This window comes from Saccopteryx bilineata, unplaced genomic scaffold (genome assembly GCF_036850765.1).
Source record: "Saccopteryx bilineata isolate mSacBil1 unplaced genomic scaffold, mSacBil1_pri_phased_curated manual_scaffold_102, whole genome shotgun sequence".
In the NCBI taxonomy this organism is placed as follows: Eukaryota; Metazoa; Chordata; class Mammalia; order Chiroptera; family Emballonuridae; genus Saccopteryx; species Saccopteryx bilineata.
In genome coordinates, this window is record NW_027095520.1 from 22,757 (window position 1) to 45,005 (window position 22,249).

The window sequence follows — 22,249 nt, forward strand, 5'->3', positions numbered from 1 at the left end:
CTATAATTGCAAAATTTAGGACAAACTTAAATATCCTTTGAAATAACACTGGTTAAGGAAATTTTTATACATCCATCTATGTAATACTTGCAACTGATTATGAAAAGTGATATGGAACAACCTGAAAGGTACATGTTTTTAATTAAAAAAATAAGTAGGACTACCATTTATAGTTATATACATGCTAGCAGATAGCATGTATATAGCTATACTTTCTTAGAATTTCTGAATTAATAGCTATGAAACTACATACATGTTTGCCTTTAAGAAGGGAACTAGGTGATTATGTGATAAGATGGAGAAAGTTATTTGTTAAGCATTTTGTGTCTCATATTTTAAACAGTAAAATACATTAATTACCTGATAAAATAAATTTAACTCAACTATTACAAAATAAATGTAATATAATTCATTCAGTCAAAACAAATTTGTTTCATGTCTTCTTATTTATTAGTTCTGAAAGTCTCTAAAAACTAAGCTTATTTTATGATTTATTTAACTTGATTATACAAAACTTTTTATTTCCTCTCTGCCCAGGAGTGTTTGAGAGATCATAATTCTTGACAAATCAGGCACAGTTGGCTAATTTGAGTGAATACCCAGGGGTTCTTTCTCAATAGGTATTAAAGAATATAAATATAAATATTAAGATTTTTATTATAGTCTTGCTAATTACCAAGACGGGAAAATTGTTTTTCACAAATGAAATTAAACTCTCTAGAACAAGCAGCAGTAACAATAGCTTCTGGCTTGATGTGTCCACAGTTTCCATCTGTCATAGTCTGTTGAAAAGTCCTGCATCAGATAATATATTTATTTTAGAAAGGCATTCCTTAGACAAAATCTGATTATTACAAAATATATGTATGTAATTATTTTTAAAAACATAAGATATAGTTATAAGATCTATAAAGTTATAAAATCAAAGAAAGTAACAATTATAGTAAAACTGATGGAAATATAGCTGTGGACAGTTGGAGGTAGAGAATGAGTAGATATAACATGGGATGAATTGTGTACACGAATTTTTTTCTTGTGAGACTTCTGAAACATCTGGGAATTGACTAAATATAATAAATCTATTATATGACACACTGTAACTAGATAAAAAATATTTCAAATTTCCTATGCCTCAGATTAATGTGTGTAAAGCATGTCTCTCTTACGCTAGCCTTACTTTGAGTATAGACAGATATATTTGCATTTAAAGTGAAAGTGCACTTTTTTCCCACTGAGGTCAATAACTTCCACACTAAACAAATCATCAAAACATTTTGAAATTGACTGATCAGGCAATGGCACAGTGGATAGAGTGTCGACCTGAGATGCTGCAGACTCAGGCTCAAAACCCCAAGGTCGCTGGCTTGAGCTGGGGCTCATTGACATGACCCATGTTTGCTGGCTTGAGCCCATGGTTGCTGGCTTGAGCAAGGGGTCACTGGCTCAGCTGGTGCTCCCAGTCAGGACACATATGAGAAAGCAATCAATGAACAAGTAAAGTGATGCAACTATGAGTTTTTGCTTCTTATCTCTCTTCTTTTCTGTCTCTCTGTCCTTCCCAGTCCTCTTTCCATCTCTCTCTCACTAAAATTGTGAAATTGAGCAACAATAATAGAAAACATGGATTTTAAATGATGGGGTAATACTGTGATATAAAGAAGAAAATGTAACTCCTTTTTCATTTCCCCCACATGTTTATGATTCTGATAGTAATTCTAATTTCAAAAAAAAATATTATCAGTGAGAAGTCTTCCATCTTTTAAATTGTGCATATTATTTCAATAATACTTCTCTTTAAGGTATATCCCATTATCCTCAGCTGCTCTTTCACAAGGTTTTTTTCTATCTCTATAATTTCTTTTCTCAGTAGCATATTCTGGTGTCTCCTATCACATTATCTTAAACATATGGGTGTAACAACAGCCCTTCATACTACTTGGATGCTATACCACCAGGAAGCCCACACAGTTTGCTCGGTCAGATCTTTGTACCAACATCACTATGTCAAAGTGGCTTCCCCTGACCATCCTATTTCAGTGACATATATTCCTCTTAGTTTCATGCACAAAAAGGAACTTTGTAATATATTGTATATAAGAAGTAAGGGACTATATACCGTTTCTCATCTTCTAAAATGTTATATAATTTACTTGGTATATTTGGGATGTCATCATTCATCCTTCCCTTCCACTACCATGCTGTAATTAGCAAGATATGCTTGCATGTTTATTTATTACTATAGCTCGAGTGCCTAGAATAGTGTGTGACATTTCTGGGCATTCAAATAACACCATATGAATTAGCTAATGCTCTTATATTGTCCCTCATGTTACTAAGGTTTAATTATAACAGTATTTTCTCTTCATTTTTTAAACCACATTCCTGACATTAACCAAGAGATCAATTCTGACTTACTAATGAGACAAGACAACAAGACACTGTGTTAATTTGTGAAAAATTATGGCAAAAATGACAAAATGATAACCACATTAGAGATTCAAGATTGCTAAATGATTATTTGAAAATGGATCTTTGTTTTGTTCTTAAAAGACACCAAGCAAACAGCTACAAACTTCACTTGAGGGCTGGGTTTTGAGCCTTTCTGTCATTGTTAGATATTTACGCCTTCTTCCAACCACACCTGTCACCACAGCTAGTATCACAGAATATACAAGGGAAATATACAAAAGTAAAATGCTATTATACTGTGTCTGGGCCCCTCATTAAAGAACAATGTTCTTTGGGACTTTGAGTTTGCATTTAATTGCTTAGCTGAGAAGTGAGATCAAATAAAATTAGAGATATTCCCTATTCCCCAAGAATCTTTTCCTGCTCTTGGTTTATAATCTATGAATAAGTTACTGAGAGAAAATGGAGGGGGAGACTATGAAATGAAAACTTACAGTTTCTGAGATATCGGGGAGTTATCCAGCCACAGCCATTTATGTGCAGCTCCTTTTCTATGCAATCCAACCCAAAAATTGTAGTTTATCTTTGATTGAATAAAGTTCTGTGGGAAAATTTGAACTATTAGTATTATTCATATTATCAATGATTATACTATACATATAGAGATATTTTAAAAATACTGAACAAATGTATCTTCAAACAGCCCTAAGATAAATATAACATTGTTATTACTTAGAAAAGAAATGGAAGTGGAGAGTTCAATGAATGAATCACCCAGGTCTTTGTGACTGGCTGAAAGATATCAAGGAAGAGACATGATAGACTTAAAAATAAATAAGTAAATAAATAAACACCTCCACATATAGTGAGATAGATCAGTAAATATCAGTGCAGTAAACTTAAAATTTTTGTTTCTCAGAATACACAATAAAGAGCATGGAAAAAGAAAACAAGCTTTAAGTCTGGAAATAGCTGCAGTAATTTATTTTTAAAAATCACTAAAATATTTTTAAAATTACTAAAAACAATTATTACCCAATAAGAAAGAATGGGCAAAAATAAAGAACAGATATTTCTCATGAAATAAAACATTTGGTTGATAAATTCAGATAGGTGCCAAGCTCATAAGAGATCAGGAAAATGCAAATAAAGGCTACAAAAATATATTTTACAACCATTCAATAAGCAACAATTAAGAAAGACCACATTTATAGAATGGTAGAAATTAAATAAATCTTTTTTTAATTGTTGCAAAAATCATATTAAAAATAAGTTGAAATTATTACAAAAAGTTGAATTTTTATAAACCTATCTACCCAGTGATTAAACACTTAGGTGATTTGTGGCGAAAAGAAGAGAGGGCACACGAGAAACTCCTCCACAGGGGTCTTTATAAGAATCTTTAATGAAGGGCTGTTCATAACAACAACAGTAAAAATCATGTAAAGAATCCAAATTCCCACACTTTAGAGAATGGTCTAAAGTCTATAATCAAGTGGCATATTATACAACATTAAACATAAAGAAATTATAGCTTAAAGTTTTAAAATTGGTTTTGTCATTTATTTGCTATATAACCTTAAAATGAACTTTCTTGAGCATTTTCCCTATCTCTATCTTGGGAAACATATTTGATTTGAAGACTGAGAGAACTGAAAATGTATGCAATGTGTCTGGAACATCTTTAACATAAAATATTGTTCATTATTTGTAATTATACCAGTTATTATTTTATAATCATAAATTTGTTAAATACCAATCATTATTCCAATAGGTATATTTTGCTCAGTTCAACTAATTTTTAAGGTATGCAAATGTGAAACGATAAATTATTTTACTTTCTTAAATACAGTAACAATGCAATTATTCTGTCTCTCTTTTTTGACACCATGCCCCAATATTTTTCAGTATAACCAAATTGTATAAGAGGAAAATTTTCATAGTTTATCTTTTAATCCCTAGGAAAAAGGTCAGGTATTATAGAAACATGTCAAAAACATACTTTGTCATTTATAGGTCTCTGAAGAATAAAATTAAATATTCATTAATTCTTATATTCACATTTCTTTTTGCTAGATGCTAGTGGTATACCAAATGTAAAATTCAATCTCTGATTTCAAATATCAATGGATTTAATTCACTGCTTAAACTGCACTCTTAGACTTTATAAATCAGTGAATGACTGAAAATCCTAAAGCATTAGTGTGAAATAATGTGTTATACAAGAAAGTCTCTCACAGGATTTGAAGAGTATGTCTGTATTTCAGTTTTAGAAACTGACAGCAAATGAGATAATAGAGTATGAAGCTTAGCTTTTGCTCTAACTGCCAATATTTTCAGAAAGTGCAAAAGAGCTAGAGTAGCTCATGAAAATACAAGGGTGACTAATATAAACAGTTTCATTAAAACTCTTTAGTTCAGAGATGTGAATGGCAGGAATAAAACTGAAGAAAACAAAATTGAAAATTTTAAGAAAAATATGTGTAATATAGTTTCCTGACAGTAGAATAAAACTTATATAATTTCAGAATTGATTGATAACAAATGAAGTTAACCATATTTCTCCATGTATAAGACACAGTTTTTTGGAAAAATTTGAGTTCTAAAAACTAGGTACGTCTTATAGTGGTTATAGATTTTTTCTACTTGAATTTTCCACTTTTTCACATATGTCTTTGTGCTCATCGTTTTGCACTTGTTAAGGGTATATAACAGTAGGTTACGTTTTGCCACATTCTGCCCAGAAATGGATCAGAAAAGATTTTTGCACAGTGCTGAATTCAAGTTAAAAGTCATCCAATTTGCAAAAGTCAATGGAAATCGTGCTGCTGAACATAAGTTTGGTTCTCCTCCCAAATGAGAAATCAATCCGAGACTGGCTATGGGTAGAAGAAATCCTTCTGAAAACACCACAGCAGAAAAATGTCATGAGAGGCAAATTAGCAAAATGGCCTGATTTAAAGAGAGAACTGAAGATATGGATTGAAGAGCTAAAAGCAATTTGAATTCCTGTGTCCACAAAGATGATTCAGCATGAGGCAAAAGAATTGCTGATGAAAAAGAAGTTATTGATTTCAAAGGACAACACAATTGGTGCTAAGGTTCATGAAACAGAATGGACTAAGCATGTGTACATGCACTAGACTTGAATGAAAGCTATGAGCAGAAGGTCCTTGAACTTCATTGTTTTGTCATTCAATGTAAAAAAGACATATCAGGTTGAAATGAGACGGACTGCAAATATGGACAAAGTCCCCCTTCAATTTGATGTCTCAAGTAACAGAACTGTTTATAAGAAGGGGTGAAAACTGTAACTATGAAGACAAGTGGACATGAAAAGAGTCACTATACAGTTGTTCTAGCTTGTTGTGCCAAAGGAACTAAGCAGCCTCTTATGCTGATTTTCAAATACAAAACAATGCCAAAAGAAGACATTCCTAGAGGAGTGATTGTCCATGTTCATGACAAAGCTTGGATGGATCAGAATGTGATGATGATCTGGTTTGAGAAAGTTTGGAGAAGACTTAGTGGGCTCTTACGCAAACCTGCCCTATTGGTGCTTGATCAGTTCAGGGCACACATAACAAAAAAAAACACAAAGAAGATTGCTGCAGAGCAAGAAGCAAAACTTGTTTTTATACCTGGAAGCTTGACATCCTAGCTCCAACCACTTGATGTCAGCATTAGCAAACCCTTCAAAGCTGCCATGAGAGATGAATGAAACCAATGGATGAAGTCTTCTGGGGACAATTTGACACCAGCAGGAAGAGTGAAGAAACCAACTATAGAAGAAGTTTGTACTTAGGTGAAAAGATCCTAGGATAATATCAAGATTGAGATCATTGACAAGTCATTTAAGAAGTGTGGCATTTCAAATGCCATAGATGGAACTGAGGACGAGGCAATATATGAAGACAGTGATTCCTCATCAGACACTGATGAGGACAAGCTAATAATGGATAGGAGTTTTGACAGTGGTGAGAAGTTGTATGCATTTTATGACGAATAAAACTTGAGTTCAATAATTTTATATAATACATTTTTCTTTCAAATTTCAGGTCCCAAAATCAAGGTGCATCTTATACATGAGGAAATATGGTAAATTGTCAAGATATTTATAAATTATATCTGGATTTTCTTATTCCTTGGATGTCATATTGCATTATTTAGTGCAGTTATTTCTTATAAAGACAAATTAATAATATAAGAATTTTATAAATGAGAAATATAGGACTTTTAACTCAAAAAATCTGTGTGTGAGCCCACATCAAACTGCACTGAATAGGTATGAAATTGGAAGAGTTTTTCTTTTATTTGGTGCAGATTACACATTTCTATTCTCTTTTGTTGTTTCCTGTGACCGGTCAAAGTGCACCATGACTTTACAGACACACTGTATGTACAAGTGTTCCAAAACACATTTACAAAGTAGTATTGGAGAAAAGTCTAATTCACCAATGACTCTAACTCAAGACATATGAACTTCTCAGGAAGCACTCACTCAGTTTTAATAAGGTGAACATACCTGCTTCTCTTTGCTGTCAATCTTAATGAGACTAGAACCAAGGTCTTTGCATGACTTCATACTCCCGTTCCAAGTTTTCTCTTCTCTTGAAAAGAAGTAACAGTCTTTTCCACAACATGACCATTTTCCTTGACATGGGTTAGAATCTTTACCTTGAAAACAAAAACCATCATCATCTATACCATTTAGAGACCCTACTTTTTATGTATTGCATGTCTCACTTCAGACTGTATGACCTGAGAATAAGTGATTTCCCTGTACCCCCAAAGTCTGGGTATTAGAAATAGCTCTTATGCCAAATTCTGTAGATAAAAACACTATTAAGCTGGACAGTCTCTGACAGAGCCAACACCATTGTGAGGACTGTGCTGAGGATTCTTGCCTTCTCAGGTACAAATAAACTGAGCTGTATTGTGCAGTTCTCCTCAAAGAAAACAAGTCATCAAAGTGAATATATGGGAATGGCATTAATTCCGAAGAATCTATAGTGGGTAAAATTCATCCAGAAACATAAAATACTTAAATAATCAAATTAATATGTTAATATAAAAAGGGCTTTTACTTTGTGAATGTCAAGCTGTCAATTAGCTATAATAAAAAAAATGAATGGGAAAAAGTGAGCAAAAATAAAGGTCTGACAAAGTTCATGTCAAGTTTTAAAATTACATATTACAGTGGGACAGAAGGGGACAATTCCTTGAAAAAAGAATCTGTGAGCTGTCAGTTTAAGTATTCAGTACATACCTGGACAAGGTGGTGAAACTGAGGGATTTGAGTGACCTTCAACTTCTGCTGAGGAAGCATTTTTGGATGTGTCTTTCATATCTCGTATTTTTTGCTCAGAAGAGATCTGAAAAACTGTAATCCATATTATAAAATAAAAGCCATGAATGGCTTTAGTAGATCGCTTTATTGTGATTATTTACTCTTAAATGACAAAATGATTGATATTGACTAAGCAGAAGTACAATCAGAAAATAATGTAATGTTAAAAAGTTTTGAAGTCTCAGATAAAATGGACTTTGAAATAAAACTATAACTTTCTGCATATTACTTATTAAAGTATGTAGCTAACATTTATGAAATAAAAACATAAACTGGATATAGAAAATTAGTTTTTATGCTATCTACTCTTCTAATAAAGATTTCAAAACTTATAAAATTTACTATTTTATTTAGCATTTATATTTGCATATACAGTTAAATGCAAATTTGTTATTGATTTTAATTTATTGTGTTTACATAGATTCTAGTGTTGCTCCAAATGCATCCCCCATCCCCATATTCCCCTCAACCTCTCCCCTCTTCCCTTCAGGTTTATCCCATTCTATCATTCCCTTCCCTTCTGTGCACTTTTCCTATGGTCCTTTTGATCCCTCCTCTGTCTCAATTCTGTTTCTCAGTTCACATTGTTCATTGGCTTCCTCAAATGAGTGAGGTCATATGATATTTTTCTTCAGTTAAATGAAAAATTAAGTTTAGGGATTTAGCTCTATGTCTAGTGTAAGCTTATAATGAATTCATTGAATACACATGAGGAAACAGCTCAGAAGTCTACTACAAATATGCAAAACAAATATTAAAATTCTCAGGAAAGTAGCAGTATCTTCCCAAAACTCATGAATAAAAAACATAAAAATGGAAAGTAAATGGCTTTATAAGTGTGTAAACATTTTTTTATAGTCCACTGAAGTTTTGTTTCACAACTGAGTATCTTCATTTCCAGTTCTGCTACTACCCACCATCAGTCAGGCAAATGCAATGTGTACTGTAAAAACCTAAGCACATGAATTACACTGTCTCTGAATGCCTTCAGTTACAGTACATACCACTATTGCTCCAACTCAGCAATCCATTCCAATGTTTATATACTGAACCTGAGTTAAAAAGACACATCAATACCTCCACTTCCTCAATAATACAATTCCTCATGGTTAATTGGTCCCTTTCTCCTTTACTTTTTGTCTATCCAAGGCCACATAATAGGAAAGTTATTTTAGCAAAACTTCCAACAATCTTGCAACATAGTCTTAATTCACATTTAAAAATAGCCAATTCTGAAACTTTTCATCACTCTCCACCTCTTCTCCATCACACAAGCTTCTGAAAGTCAGATGACAAGTCACAAAACTCTACTGATGCAGATCAAAGCTGATTAGCTTTACAGGTTTCATCACCATTTCTCCCTTCAATACTACACAGCGTAGTTTTTGAGTCATGCTATTTTCTCAATTCAACAGCTATTTCAAGTATTTAAACTTTTCTAAATTATCTAGGGCACTTAGCTCACACCCTCTCACAGTCCTGCTTCTGCTATAAATGCAGATATGCATCAGTCTCTAATTATTGAAACATTCTCTTATCTGATCCCTTTAACCATTTTCCAGTCTACTCAGATTGACTTTTCAAAAATCCTTGTCTACTCATGTGACGTAAGTCATATTGCTCCCTCAAGTAAAATCTCTGAATGGTTATTTTTGTTTTTAGGACAAATCTAAAATTTCTAACGCAATATAAAAGATTATCATGAATTGTATAACAGCCACTTTAAGCACTTCTTTTATTTGTTCCTAACACAGAATACATCCTTTATTTATGTTGTTCTCTACCTAGATGAGTGTTTTCTACCTGAACTTCCCAACTCCCACCAGTTTTTTATATCATATCAATTTTGATGCTTTTTTTACTTCAACATGTTATAGGGCATTCATCTGATATCTTCATGTTATTATCCCAGCATTAATATTTTATTTTCAAAACTCCTTCAGGAGTTTGTAGAGTAGCTCATTTGGTTAGAGTGTTACCTTAATACACCAAGTTTCTGCTTTGATCCCCATTCAGGGCAAAAACAAGAATCAACCAATGAATGCATAAATAAGGGAACAACAAATTGATATTTCTCTCTCTTTCTTTCTCAAACCAATTAATAAAATTAAATTTTAAAAATCTGCTTCATTTTTTCAAAATCCACCCTTTTAAATTGAGTTTATTGAGAACTGACATTTTGAAATGTCTCTACCTTTGAAGACCCTTAAAAGATACTCAACATTGTTTGTGGATGAGTGAACCAAAGAATTAATAAACATAAGAAAAAAGATATTGATGGCAAATGTTGTGTACAAATTTTTAATTGATTTGGAACATATCAAAACTGATATAGAAAATAGATTGAATTTATTTTCTTTGTGATTTAAGCAATACCACATTATGATAAGAAAATTAATATTCAAATAGATTCTTCTAATTCTCTAGTCATATGGAAAATCTCATTCTGTATGAAAAATAACTTTGAAAATACATGTAAACTTCACCATACATATCAGCAAAATTTTGTGCAATTATAACTGCTACACTTTTTAGAGTTGCATAAAAACTAACTGACAACAAAATAATAAAATCATCATCATCAACACCTACATCATTTCTGACATTTCTACAGAAGGTTATGGTTTACAAAGGTTCAGCAGAGGGTCCGTGGTTACCGTCAAGTACCTCATTTTTCAACCTGGTTCATTGTTTTGGTCAGAAATGTGTCTGTTACTTACACATATATCCTAAGATTATAATTGACAGCAGGAGAAAAAAGCATATAATTCCCAGGATTATCACAATGATTTGCAATGTGAATTCTGTCAAAATAAGAAAAAAAATATATAGTAAGCATTAGGAATAGCAAAGCCTCATAATCAGAACAAAATAATAATTTAGTCTAGAATTTAAAATTAATAACACTATTTACTGTGATACAAATTGAATATTACATTAACATATACCCTTTGAATTGTAGAGAGTCAAGGATGTATGGACACAGTTATCTTGATTTCATTTTTTTCATTGCTATTATTTTCATAACAAAAGTTTTACCTCTACTTTTATTAGTTGGATGTCTTTTGTTCTGCCTCTTTGGATGGTGCAATTGTAGCTCCGCATATGTTGCTCTCTCCTTATTCATTTCTGAGGGCTGCAGGCAGAGAACACGGCTAGAATCCTTTGCAGAGTTTTATAGGGCATAATTAACAATATTTAGAAAGGGTTCCACTTGTATGTGGAATAGGAAACTGAAACTCAGACACAGACAACAGTATGGTGGTTACCAAAGGGAACAAAGGGAAAGGGGGGGTTATTTGCAAAAGGTGAAGGAAGCCAAATATATGGCAATGGAAGATGATTTGACTTTAGGTGGTAGGCACACAATAAAACGTATAGATCATGTATCACAGAAATGTGCACTTGACACCTATATAGTCTTATTAACCAATGTCACCCCAATAAAATTAATTTTAAAAATTAATAAAGAAATAAAAAATGGCAATATTCTTTATGAAGTCACAAGGAGAGCTAATGAATGATAAGCATGATAGAATGAAGTAAACATGTTAAAGTGAACATTTATCTTAGAATATTATAAAAACTAATTTTTTAAATTTCTCTTTGTGAGACCTTTCAGCAGAAGTCCTACACAATTAAATAATGGCCCAATACAGTGTATGGCATGTTATGTGAAGCCTTTGCTGTTTTAAAGTAATCGAATTCATTGCCAAAATTTTAAAATGTATATATTTTATACTCACATAAAAATCCACATTTATACCATCTTCTGAAATATTAAATTCCATCACTTAATACCTGTGTTATTCCAGATGGCAACCAAGTAGAGTGATCTTTGACACTAAATAGAGTGACTCCACTTTAGGAAGGGCACACACACAAACTCCTCACCTTGCTGTACTGGCTTATGTCAGACCCTACTCAACCATTTATGTTATTCCTTGAAACTTAGAGTCACTGGAGTCATAACTTCTCTCTTAAAGTGCCAAAGAAAGGCAGGAATAATAAGACTCAAGAATAGGGCATTTAAAAAGTAACATTAAGTGAGAAATGTATAACTTGTAATTCTAATAACAATACTGTACATTGATTTCTTTTCTGATTTATAAAAAACAATCTCAAAGAGTGTAAATAATATTTCCAAGGTCTCTATAGCTAGTAAATGATAGTCGTTAGTTCAAATAAATATATATAATAATATATTATAAATATATAAAAATTCAAAAATATATTAAATTAGTTTCTAGTTCAAATACATATATAATATATTGTTATACATATTTAATATTTATATATTTATTATATCATAACACATTATACATAAAACTGTATATTTACTTTAAGTATATATAATATATATAGTTTCTATATTGATTTTTATTCAAAAATATAATCGTTCACCTGTACTTAAGCTTTATAAATAATAAATCCACAAAAAATGCATAACAATCTCTCTCCTCTAGAATCATAAATAAATAACTAGTGATTAAAGAAGAGAAAACATTTTTCCCCAAATAATATTTTGAGAAACATTTTTAAAAAAAAGCAACAAAATTCTTTTTCCTAGATTTAATTATTGGTTATTAAAATATCTCATTTCACCCTTTAATTATGCTATAACTTGAGAAAATTTGATTTTTAAAAAAAACATCAAATGATAAAATATATATATATACATTACCATTTGTTTTTCAATAAATATTCTTTCAACCAAAATTATAACGAAAATTTTGCTTTAAAGTTATGTTTTCTTCTCTATCTGGTTTTTGTTTAGTTGTCTTTTAATTAAATCTTCATATTCTTAATAAGATAACAAATTTGTAAATATGAACTAAATTTATTTTGATGGCAAAATAATTATATTATCAAAATATTCAAAATTTTCATATTACACTTAAAAATGAAAGAATTTATGCTTTGGATAACTCATTCCTCATTTAAGCTTTGGATCACTCATTGCAGCATCTATTGAGGCAAAAGGGCACAAAAAACACAGGCTTATATAATTTAGAAAAATATTAAATATTCTCCCAAACAGTGGATGATTTAAAAAATCATATTCTGCATAGCAATATTTTGACCCCTTTTCATTCTGATCCACTTATGTCTTCACCTATAGAATAAAATGAGCATTAGATATTAATTAACATGAACTCCAAGGTTTACTCTTTCCTGCAACAATCAGAAACCCTCCCAACTTCCTACATAACTTCCCTATAGCAAATTCAACTTTACCCTTCTTTTCTCAACAGCATGCCAGCATAGACTTGGGTCACACACCCATCCTGGCTGATGATACCTGCATATTATCAAAAGGCATAGGCTTTCAGATTTCACCACCTGGAGGATGAGCTTAGTCAGGAACACAGCTAGCTTGTGCTGGCTCTGCTAGACTTTCACATCCGCTTTGAGCCTAGTAAGTACTGGTTGATATGTATGCCAGGCTGTCAGAGAGACCATGTCAGAAGAAAGATAGCCACATCTAATGTGATGTTAACTATTTCCGCACAGAAAGTTTCCACTGGTGTCAGTATCTCATTTAATCTTACACTCTGTCAGACAAAAATCATAGGTAACAAAACGCTGTATTTTGTAGATCAATTCCAACCTGGGTTTCAGCAGTTTCCATAGAGCTTTAAAAAAGAAAAAAGAGGGGAGGGGAGGGGCACAAAGAAAACCAGATAGAAGGTGACAATTTGACTTTGGGGAAGGGGTATACAGCACAATCAAATGTCAAAATAATCTAGAGATGTTTTCTCTCAACATATGTACCCTGATTTATCAATGTCACTGCATTAAATTTAATAAATAAATTAAAAAAAATAAAAAAAAGAAAAAAGAACTATCACAGAATCCCATGAGATTAGCAAATGATTAATGAGAAAAAAATTATAATTATAAAAATAAAAAGGAAAATATTTATATTCTACCTGCCATGACTTATACTTTTAATAGAATGAAGGTAAATTTCCAATTCTTATCTGTTGTAAGAATAAACAGCAAAATGTGCATAAACATTGACTTATATTTCTGACAAATATGCTAAAGACACCCAGATCGCATGATAGACTGCAGTAAATATAAATACATACAATGTTGGGCTGACTGGTGTAAAGAAGAGCAGATTTCTACTTATTTCTTTGGTTCTCTTCAAATTGTCTGAAGAAACAGACTTTCTCTTTAAACAATAAAAATGAATACTGAAACAAAGAGATAAGCTTAAAATATTAAATTGATTTGAATGTTGTCTTTTAAAGCAGTAGTCCCCAATCCCCGGGTCACAGACCGGTACTGGTCTGTGGGCCATTTCGTACCTGTCCGCAGAGAAAGAACAAATAACTTACATCATTTTCATTTAATTTATATTTAAGTCTAAACGATGTTTTATTTCTAAAAAATGACCAGATTCCCTCTGTTACATCCGAGACTCACTCTTGACACTTGTCTCGTAAGTTCAACAATTACATTTAAAAATACCATAGTTTTTACGCCAGTCACAAATTCTTTTTGTGCATTTATCCGTCCCACACTAAAGGCCGGTCTGTGAAAATATTTTCTGACATTAAACTGGTCCGTGGCCCAAAAAAGGTTGGGGACCACTGCTTTAAAGCATCAACATCAAATCATCTGTTCCACTAGCTCAGGGGTCGTAAACCTATGGCTGAAGAGCCAGATGTGGCTCTTTTGATGGCTGCACCTGGCTCGCAGACAAATCTTTATTTAAAAAAATGATAACGTTTAAAATATAAAACATTCTCATATATTACAATCCATTCATTTTCTATCACTCATGCTCATGGTTGCGGGTGGCTGGAGCCAATTACAGCTGTCCTGGGACAACACCAAGTTTTTATTGGATAATGCATAATGTACACGGGTCGTTATATGGCTATCATGGAATTACATTTTAAAATATGTGGCGTTCATGGTTATCTCAGCCAAAAAGGTTCCCAAACTTGCACTAGTTGTATCAAAAACTATCAGAGCACTTTTAAAATTTATTGTTTTTTTTAATTCAATGAGCAGTTTTTTGAACTATTTAATCTTAGATGTAAGTGCTAGATGGAAACAAAAGCAGGCAAAACCCCCCAATGTGCTGGTGCTTTAAAAATCATCACGGGAATATGTAGTAATAACACAAATCCACTCCCATGTCAGCCACACCGTTGGCAGTCTTTTCAAAGCTCTCATCAGTGGTTTATGGCTCTTTCATCATCACTCCTACAGCAAAACTGTCTCTCTCACCCTTTCTAAATAACAGTAGCAAGTTTAAGAGACTTTAACATTTTTTCTTACATCTTTGCCTTTGACTTATTCTGTTCCTTTGCTAGGATCTATAAATAACTGATTGTTTTCAGAGAGAAGGGTTCTGACATAAAAAAGACAAAAAGCATTCTAGAAATTCTCCATGCAGGAGTGCTTTCTCTTCAAACAGGAGCTTTCAGGCATGGCCAAGGACTATGATCTTAAAGGCTCACTGGTATAAATTGGCAGCCTTACGTATCAATCTATGTCTTCCATGTCAAATTCTCAAATCCAAAATGTGTCATTTAACAGAACTGTATGTGATAAATGTATTTATTGCTACAAATAGTATATGCTTTATTTTGTTGAAGTATAATTAGGACAGTAAACTGACCTTGTATGAGAGTGAAGAAGTATGGTTTTTACACTCTCAGTGCCGCGATGTGATGGAAAGCTAAGTGCTGACTGCAAACTGTGCTTCGCCTTCATTGAAAGCAGCGTGAGTGAAACCACTGATCTTGGATGTCCATCACTTCCAGAAGCATCACACATTCTTCTATAGGAGGTCTGTTGGAGACACAGAGCTTTAGGATTGGGCTGTATTTAATAACATTTTTTATGTTAGAAACGAAGTGGAAAATAAACACTAAAAGTTAACATATAGTACAGTAATATGTTACCTCTGCTTTTTAAATAAGTTGTACAAACTTACGTTTATCAATGTTTAACAGATCAACTGATACATATATATCTTTAAAAAACTGGGTAAAACACCAATGATAAGCAATTTTTAACAATTTTAGTTCTTGGGGCATTTAAATAAGCTTACAGTTTTTTCATAATTAAAGAACATATAATAATGTTGTGAGGGAGTGGCAAGATGGTGATAGAGTAGGCAGATGTGCCAAACTCCACCTCCCAGAACCAAAGTGGATTACCACTTAATTTTAAGAACCATCATCTGATAAAACCAACTTTGGACTTAACTAAGAGGACTCTTCAACCAAGAAACACTAAAGAAGCCACACTGAGACTGGTAGGAAAAGCAGAAATGCAGAGAGGGCTGCCCAGCTCCTAGGAGCAAATGGCAGCCCAGAGAGACTCACATGGCAGGAAATGAGTTTACTGGAGAGGTAAGGGTCCTGGGCTCCAGGAACAAAGCCCCATCCTGTAGCCCCAGAGCCTAGAAGAGGCATATGGACAGTATTTAGCTGCGAAACAAGTCAGGATACTGTTTGTGAGAGACAGATTTCTCAGACCCAGGATTCTTCTTAAAGGGACCATGCAGAAAACCTCTCTCACAACCACTCACCCAAGGCTCCGGGGGATGGAGAGAGAGGAGAAGACTGGAGCAGCAGGAAGAGAGTGTAATCTAGGAGAAACACTTTGAGGGACAACCACCCTAACCCTGGGGCTGAGTCACTCCCCAAATCTGAGCGAATATTTGCTCTGGAAAGAGCAATAACAGCAAAGGGAAGCTGGACACCAGCCAAACAAGTTCTTCCACGGCACTCAGAGCAGAGTCGCTTAGAAGTAGGAAGCTTCAGGCCTACAGTATTCAGTGTTAGAGTCTGAGCTACAGCGTCCCAGCCCACACTGTTGAGGGCTTTCCTGAGGGTAGGCAGTGGAAGGACGCAAAAGCACAGATCCTTTCAGCAAGGGTGGAAGCCAGTGGGCCATGACTGAGGCAGAATGTGAGCTAAGTCTTGCCCAGCAGGGGTGGAAGGGCCAGTAAAGTGGTCAGGCCCAGCTGCAGCCCTGCCTGCAATCTTACCTGTGGGCGAAGGGCAGGAGCCCCGGAAGGGGCGGATACCTGCTGCTGAGCAAGGGCGCAGGTGTGCAGCCTCCCCAGGTCAGTGGAACTGAGGCTTGCCTCCCATTGTGTAAGCTGGCTCCTCCTGCTGGGGTGTGGCACAAGCCCAGGACAGGCAGAGTTCCACAACTCAGTGTGGTCACGCAGCACACCCTGGCCCGCAAGTGGGCTCCTCCCATGGGGGCGGGGTGAAAGCCTGAAATCAAGCAGAGACTGTAGTGGCAAAGGTGCTCATCCCTGTGGTGCCAAGGTATGAGGCAGGGCGCTGTGCATAACCCCACCTGAAAGTGTGGGGCAAAGACCAAGGCCACCAAGGCTTGTAGACCCAGGCATATGACCACAGACCCTTCCATGGAAGAGAGGCAGAAATGGCAGTGACAGCCCCAGTGGACTGGCAACAACAACACCCATACCAGAATACCCTAGGCAGCTGCGGCAGAGAAGGTGGCAGCCCTGCAAACAAATCACAACTAGGTAACACAGAGGGCACTCCCATTGAACTCCAGTGGCCAAAACATTCTTATACACAGACAAAATGTAAAGGCAGAGAAATGCAACACCCAAATGAATCAAGAGAAATTCCCAGAAAAGGACCTGAATGAGTCAGATATAACCAAATTACTGGATGCAGAGTTTAAAATAATGATTATTAGGATGCTCAAAGATCTTAGAACAACAATACATGGACATAACAAACACCTAAATAAAGAGATAGCAAATATAAAAAAGGACATTGAAATAATAAAAAAGAATTAGTCAAAAATGACAAATACAATATCAGAAATGAAGACCACAATGGAAGGAATTAAAAGCATGATGGATTAAAATGAGGATTGAATCAGCAAGTTAGAGAACAAGAAAAATGAAGGGATGAAAGTAGAGCAGAAAAAAGAAAAGGGACTCAAAATGTCTGAGGAAACTCTAAGAGAGCTCTGTGACAATGTGAAGAGCAATAACATCCACATAATAGTGATTCCTTAAGAAGAAGAGAAAGAAAAAGGGAAAGATACTTTTTCAATCATATCATAGCTGACAACTTCCTTAAATTAATGCAGGAAAAAGTCTCACAAGTTCAAGAAGCACAGAGAATTCCATTAAAGAGAAACCCAAAGAAATCTACATCAAGACACATCGTAATTAAAATACCAAAGCTAGGTGATAAAGAAAAAATATTAAAAGCTAGAGAGAAAAAAAAGGCTATCACCTACAAAGAAGGCCCCATAATTATGGCATCCAACTTCTCAATAGAAACACTTGAGGCCAGAAGGAAATGGCAAGAAATATTCAAAGTAATGCAGAACAAGAGCCTACAAACAAGACTACTTTATCCAGCCATCCTATTGTTTATAATTGAAGAAATAAAAAGCTTTTCAGACAAAAATAACTCAAGGAATTCACTACAACCAAACCAATGCTGCAAGAAATTTTAAGGAGCCTGTTGTAAACAGATCAAAGGGGAAAAAGAATATAGCAAAAGAGGAATACAGCTTTAAAGAATAAAATGGCTATGAATAACTACATATCAAGTATAACCTTAAGTAAAAATGGATTAAATGATCCAATCAAAAGACATAGGGTAGCACTGTGGATAAGAAAACAGGACCCATACATATGCTGTCTACAAAAGACATACCTTAAAACAAAAAATGTACATAGACTGAAGGTAAAAGGATGAAAAAAATATTTCATGCAAATGAAAATGAAAAAAAAAGCTGTGGTAGCAATATTTATATCAGACAAAAGGGACTTTAAAACAAAGGCTATAGTAAGAGATAAAGAAGGTCACTACATAATGATAAAGGGAGCAATCCAACAGGAAGATATAAGCATTATAAATATCTATGCACCTAATATAGGAGCACCTAAATATATAAAGCAGACTTTGATGGATATAAAAGGAGAGATCAACAGCAATACTATAATAGTAGGGAATTTCAGTATCCCACTAACATCACTGGATAGATCCTCAAGAAATAAAATTAACAAAGAAACAGCAGTCTTAAAGGACACAATAGATCAACTTGATTTAAAAGATATCTTCAGAACCTTTCATCCTAAAGCAGCAGAATTTACATTCTTTTCAAGTGCTTATGGTACATTCTCTAGAATAGACCACATGTTAGGGCACAAAAGTGATCTCAACAAATTTAAGAAGATTGAAATCATATCAAGCATTTTCTCTGATCACAATGTCATGAAACTAGAAATCAACCACAACAGAAAACTCAAAAATTCTCAAACACATGGAAACTAAATAGAAGGTTGTTAAATAACAAATGGGATAACAATGAGATCAAAGAAGAAATAAAAATATTACTAGAAATAAATAATAATGAGCATACATCAACTCACAATTTATGGGACACAGCAAAAGCAGTCCTGAGAGGGAAGTTCATAGCATTACAGGCAAACCTTAAGAAGCTAGAAAAAGTTCGAATAAACAACTTGACCCTGTATCTAAAAGAACTAGAAAAAGAACAGTAAGTAAATCCCAGAGCTAGTAGAAGGAATGAAATAATAAATATCAGAGCAGAAATAAATGACATATAGGCTAAGGAAACAATACATACTGTCAATGAAACCAGGAGATGGTTCTTTTAAAAAGTAAACAAAATCAATGAACCATTAACCAGACTCACCAAGAAAAAAAGAGAGAGGACTCAAATAAATAAAATTAGAAATTAGAGTGGAGAAATTAAAATGGACAGAACAGAAATACAAAATATTGTAAAAAAAAAATAATATAAAGAACTGTATGCCAAAACACGAGACAACCTAGAAGAAATGGACAAATTCCTTGAGATGAATAATCTTTCAAAAATTAATCTGGCAGAATCCAAAAACTTAAACAGACCAATTACAACAAATGAGATTAAAACAGTTATCAAAAAACTCCCAACAAAGAAAAGTTCTGGGCCTGATGGTAGAATTCACAAGTAAATTCACAAGTGAATTCTACCAAATATTCAAAGAATAACTTACTCTTATCCTTCTAAAGCTATTTCAAAAAATTCAAGAGGAAGAAAGACTTCCAAGCTCCTTTTATGAGGCAAGCATTATTCTGATTCCAAAACCAGGCAAAGACAACACAAAGAAAGAAAATTATAGGCCAATATCCCTGATGAATTTAGATGCTAAAATCCTCAACAGAATATTAGCAAACCTGATTCAATAATATATGAAAAAAAATCATACATCATAATCAATTAGGATTTATTCTGGGAAGCAAGGCTGTTACAATATTCACAAATCAATGTGATTATTCACATATACAAAAAAAAGGAGAAAAACCACATTATAATTTCAATAGATGCAGAAAAAGCATTTGAAAAAATCCAGCACCCATTCATAATTAAAATTGTCAGCAAAGTCAGAATACAAATAACATTCCTCAACGTGACAAAGGCCATCTATGAAAAACCCACAGCCAACATTATACTCAATGGGCAAAATTAAAGAAATCCCCTTAAGATCAGGAACAAGGCAGGGGTACCCATTACACCACTCTTATTCAACATAGACTTGGAAGTCCTAGCCACAGCAATCAGACAAGAAAAGAAACAAAAAGTATCTAAATTGGAAAAGAAGTAAAACTATCATTATTTGCAGATGATATGATATTGTATATAGAGAACCCTAAAGTCTCATTCAAATAACTGCTGGACCTGATAAATGAATTTAGCAAGGTGACAGGATATAAAATTATTACTCAGAAATTAGAGGCATTTTTATACACTAACAATGAACTGTCAGAAAGAGAAATTAAAGAAAGAATCCCCTCACTATTGCAAAAATAAATAAATAAATAAAATACCTAGGAGTAAATTTAAACAAGATTAAAGGCTTGTACTTGGAAAATTATAAAACATTGATAAAAGAAATCAAGGAAGATACAAAGAAGTGGAAGCATATACCATGCTCATGGTTAGGAAGAATAAACATAACTAAAATATCTATATTACACAAAGCAATTTATAAATTCAATGCAATACCAATTAAAATACCAATGACATACTTCAAAGATATAGAACACATATTTCAAAAATTTATATAGAACCAAAAAAGAACACAAATAGCCTCTGCAATCTTGAAAAGGAGGAATAAAGTGGGAGGTATCACACTTCCTTATATCAAGTTATAATACACGCCATTGTATTCAAAACAGCTTGGTACTGTCAAAAGAACAGGCATATAGATCAATGGAACAGAACAGAGAACCCAGAAATAAACCAACATCTTTACGGACAACTGATATTTGACAAAGGAGATAAGAGTATATGATGGAGTAAAGACAGCCTCTTTAAGACGGTATTGGGAAAATTGGACATCTACCTGCAAAAAAAATGAAACTAGACCGCTAATTTACACTATTCACAAAAATATACTCAAAATGGATAAACGACTTCAATGTAAGCCATAAAACCATAAGCATCTTAGAAGAAAACATAGGCAGTAAACTCTCTGACATCTCTCACAGCAATATATTTGCTGATTTATCTCCACGGGCAAGTGAAATAAAAGACAGGATAAACAGATAGGACTATATCAAACTAAAAAGTTTTCGCACAGCTAAAGACAAGAAGAACAGAATAAAAAGACAAACTACACAATGGAAGAACATATTCGATAATACGTCTGATAAGGGGTTAATAACCAAAATTTATAAAGAACTTTGTAAAACTCAACTCCAGGAAGAAAAACAATCCAATAAAAAAATTGGCAATAGTAATTAATAAACACTTCTCCAAAGAGGACATACAGATAGCCAATACGCATATGAAAAAAATGCACAACATCACTAATCATTAGAGAAATGCAATTTAAAACTACAATGACATATCACCTCACACCAGTCAAAATGGTGCTCATTAACAAAACAACACAGTATAAGTGCTGGCAAGGATGTGGAGAAAAGGGAACCTTCCTGCACTGCTGATGGGAATGCAGACTGGTGCAGCCACTGTAAAAAACAGTATGGAGATTCCTCAAGAAATTAAAAATTGAACTGCCTTTTGACCCAGCTATTCCACTTTTAGGAATAACCCCAACAACACCATAGCACTGTTTCAAAAGGAGAAATGCACCCCCATGTTTATGGCAGCATTGTTCACAATAGTGAAGATCTAGAAACAGCCCAAGTGTCCATCAGTGGACAAGTAGATTAAAAAGCTTTGGTACATATATACTATGGAATACTACTCAGACATAAGAAATGATGACATCAGATCATTTACAACAACATGGATGGACCTTGATAACATTATACTGAGTGAAATAAGTAAATCAGAAAATACTAAGAACTATATGATTCCATATATAGATGGGACATAAAAATGAGACTCAGAGACAAGGACAAGAGTGTGGTGGTTACCATAGGAGAGGGGGAAAGAGAGGGGGCCGAGGGGAGGTGCACAAAGAAAATCAGATAG

At 33.7% G+C, this 22,249-nt stretch overlaps 1 protein-coding gene across 1 annotated transcript; it reads right to left on the reverse strand.

Annotated features, from left to right (window-relative positions):
• Positions 1-668: 668 nt before the first annotated feature.
• Positions 669-16,999, reverse strand: LOC136318381 (uncharacterized). Its single transcript, XM_066250709.1, has 10 exons — positions 16,782-16,999; positions 16,431-16,618; positions 16,114-16,190; positions 15,434-15,574; positions 10,799-10,922; positions 10,480-10,563; positions 7,679-7,792; positions 6,935-7,086; positions 2,904-3,010; positions 669-795 (listed from the first exon to the last, which is right to left on the reverse strand). Exons 1-10 carry the CDS (start codon positions 16,997-16,999, stop codon positions 669-671), a joined length of 1,332 nt encoding a protein of 443 aa, XP_066106806.1.
• Positions 17,000-22,249: the final 5,250 nt, after the last annotated feature.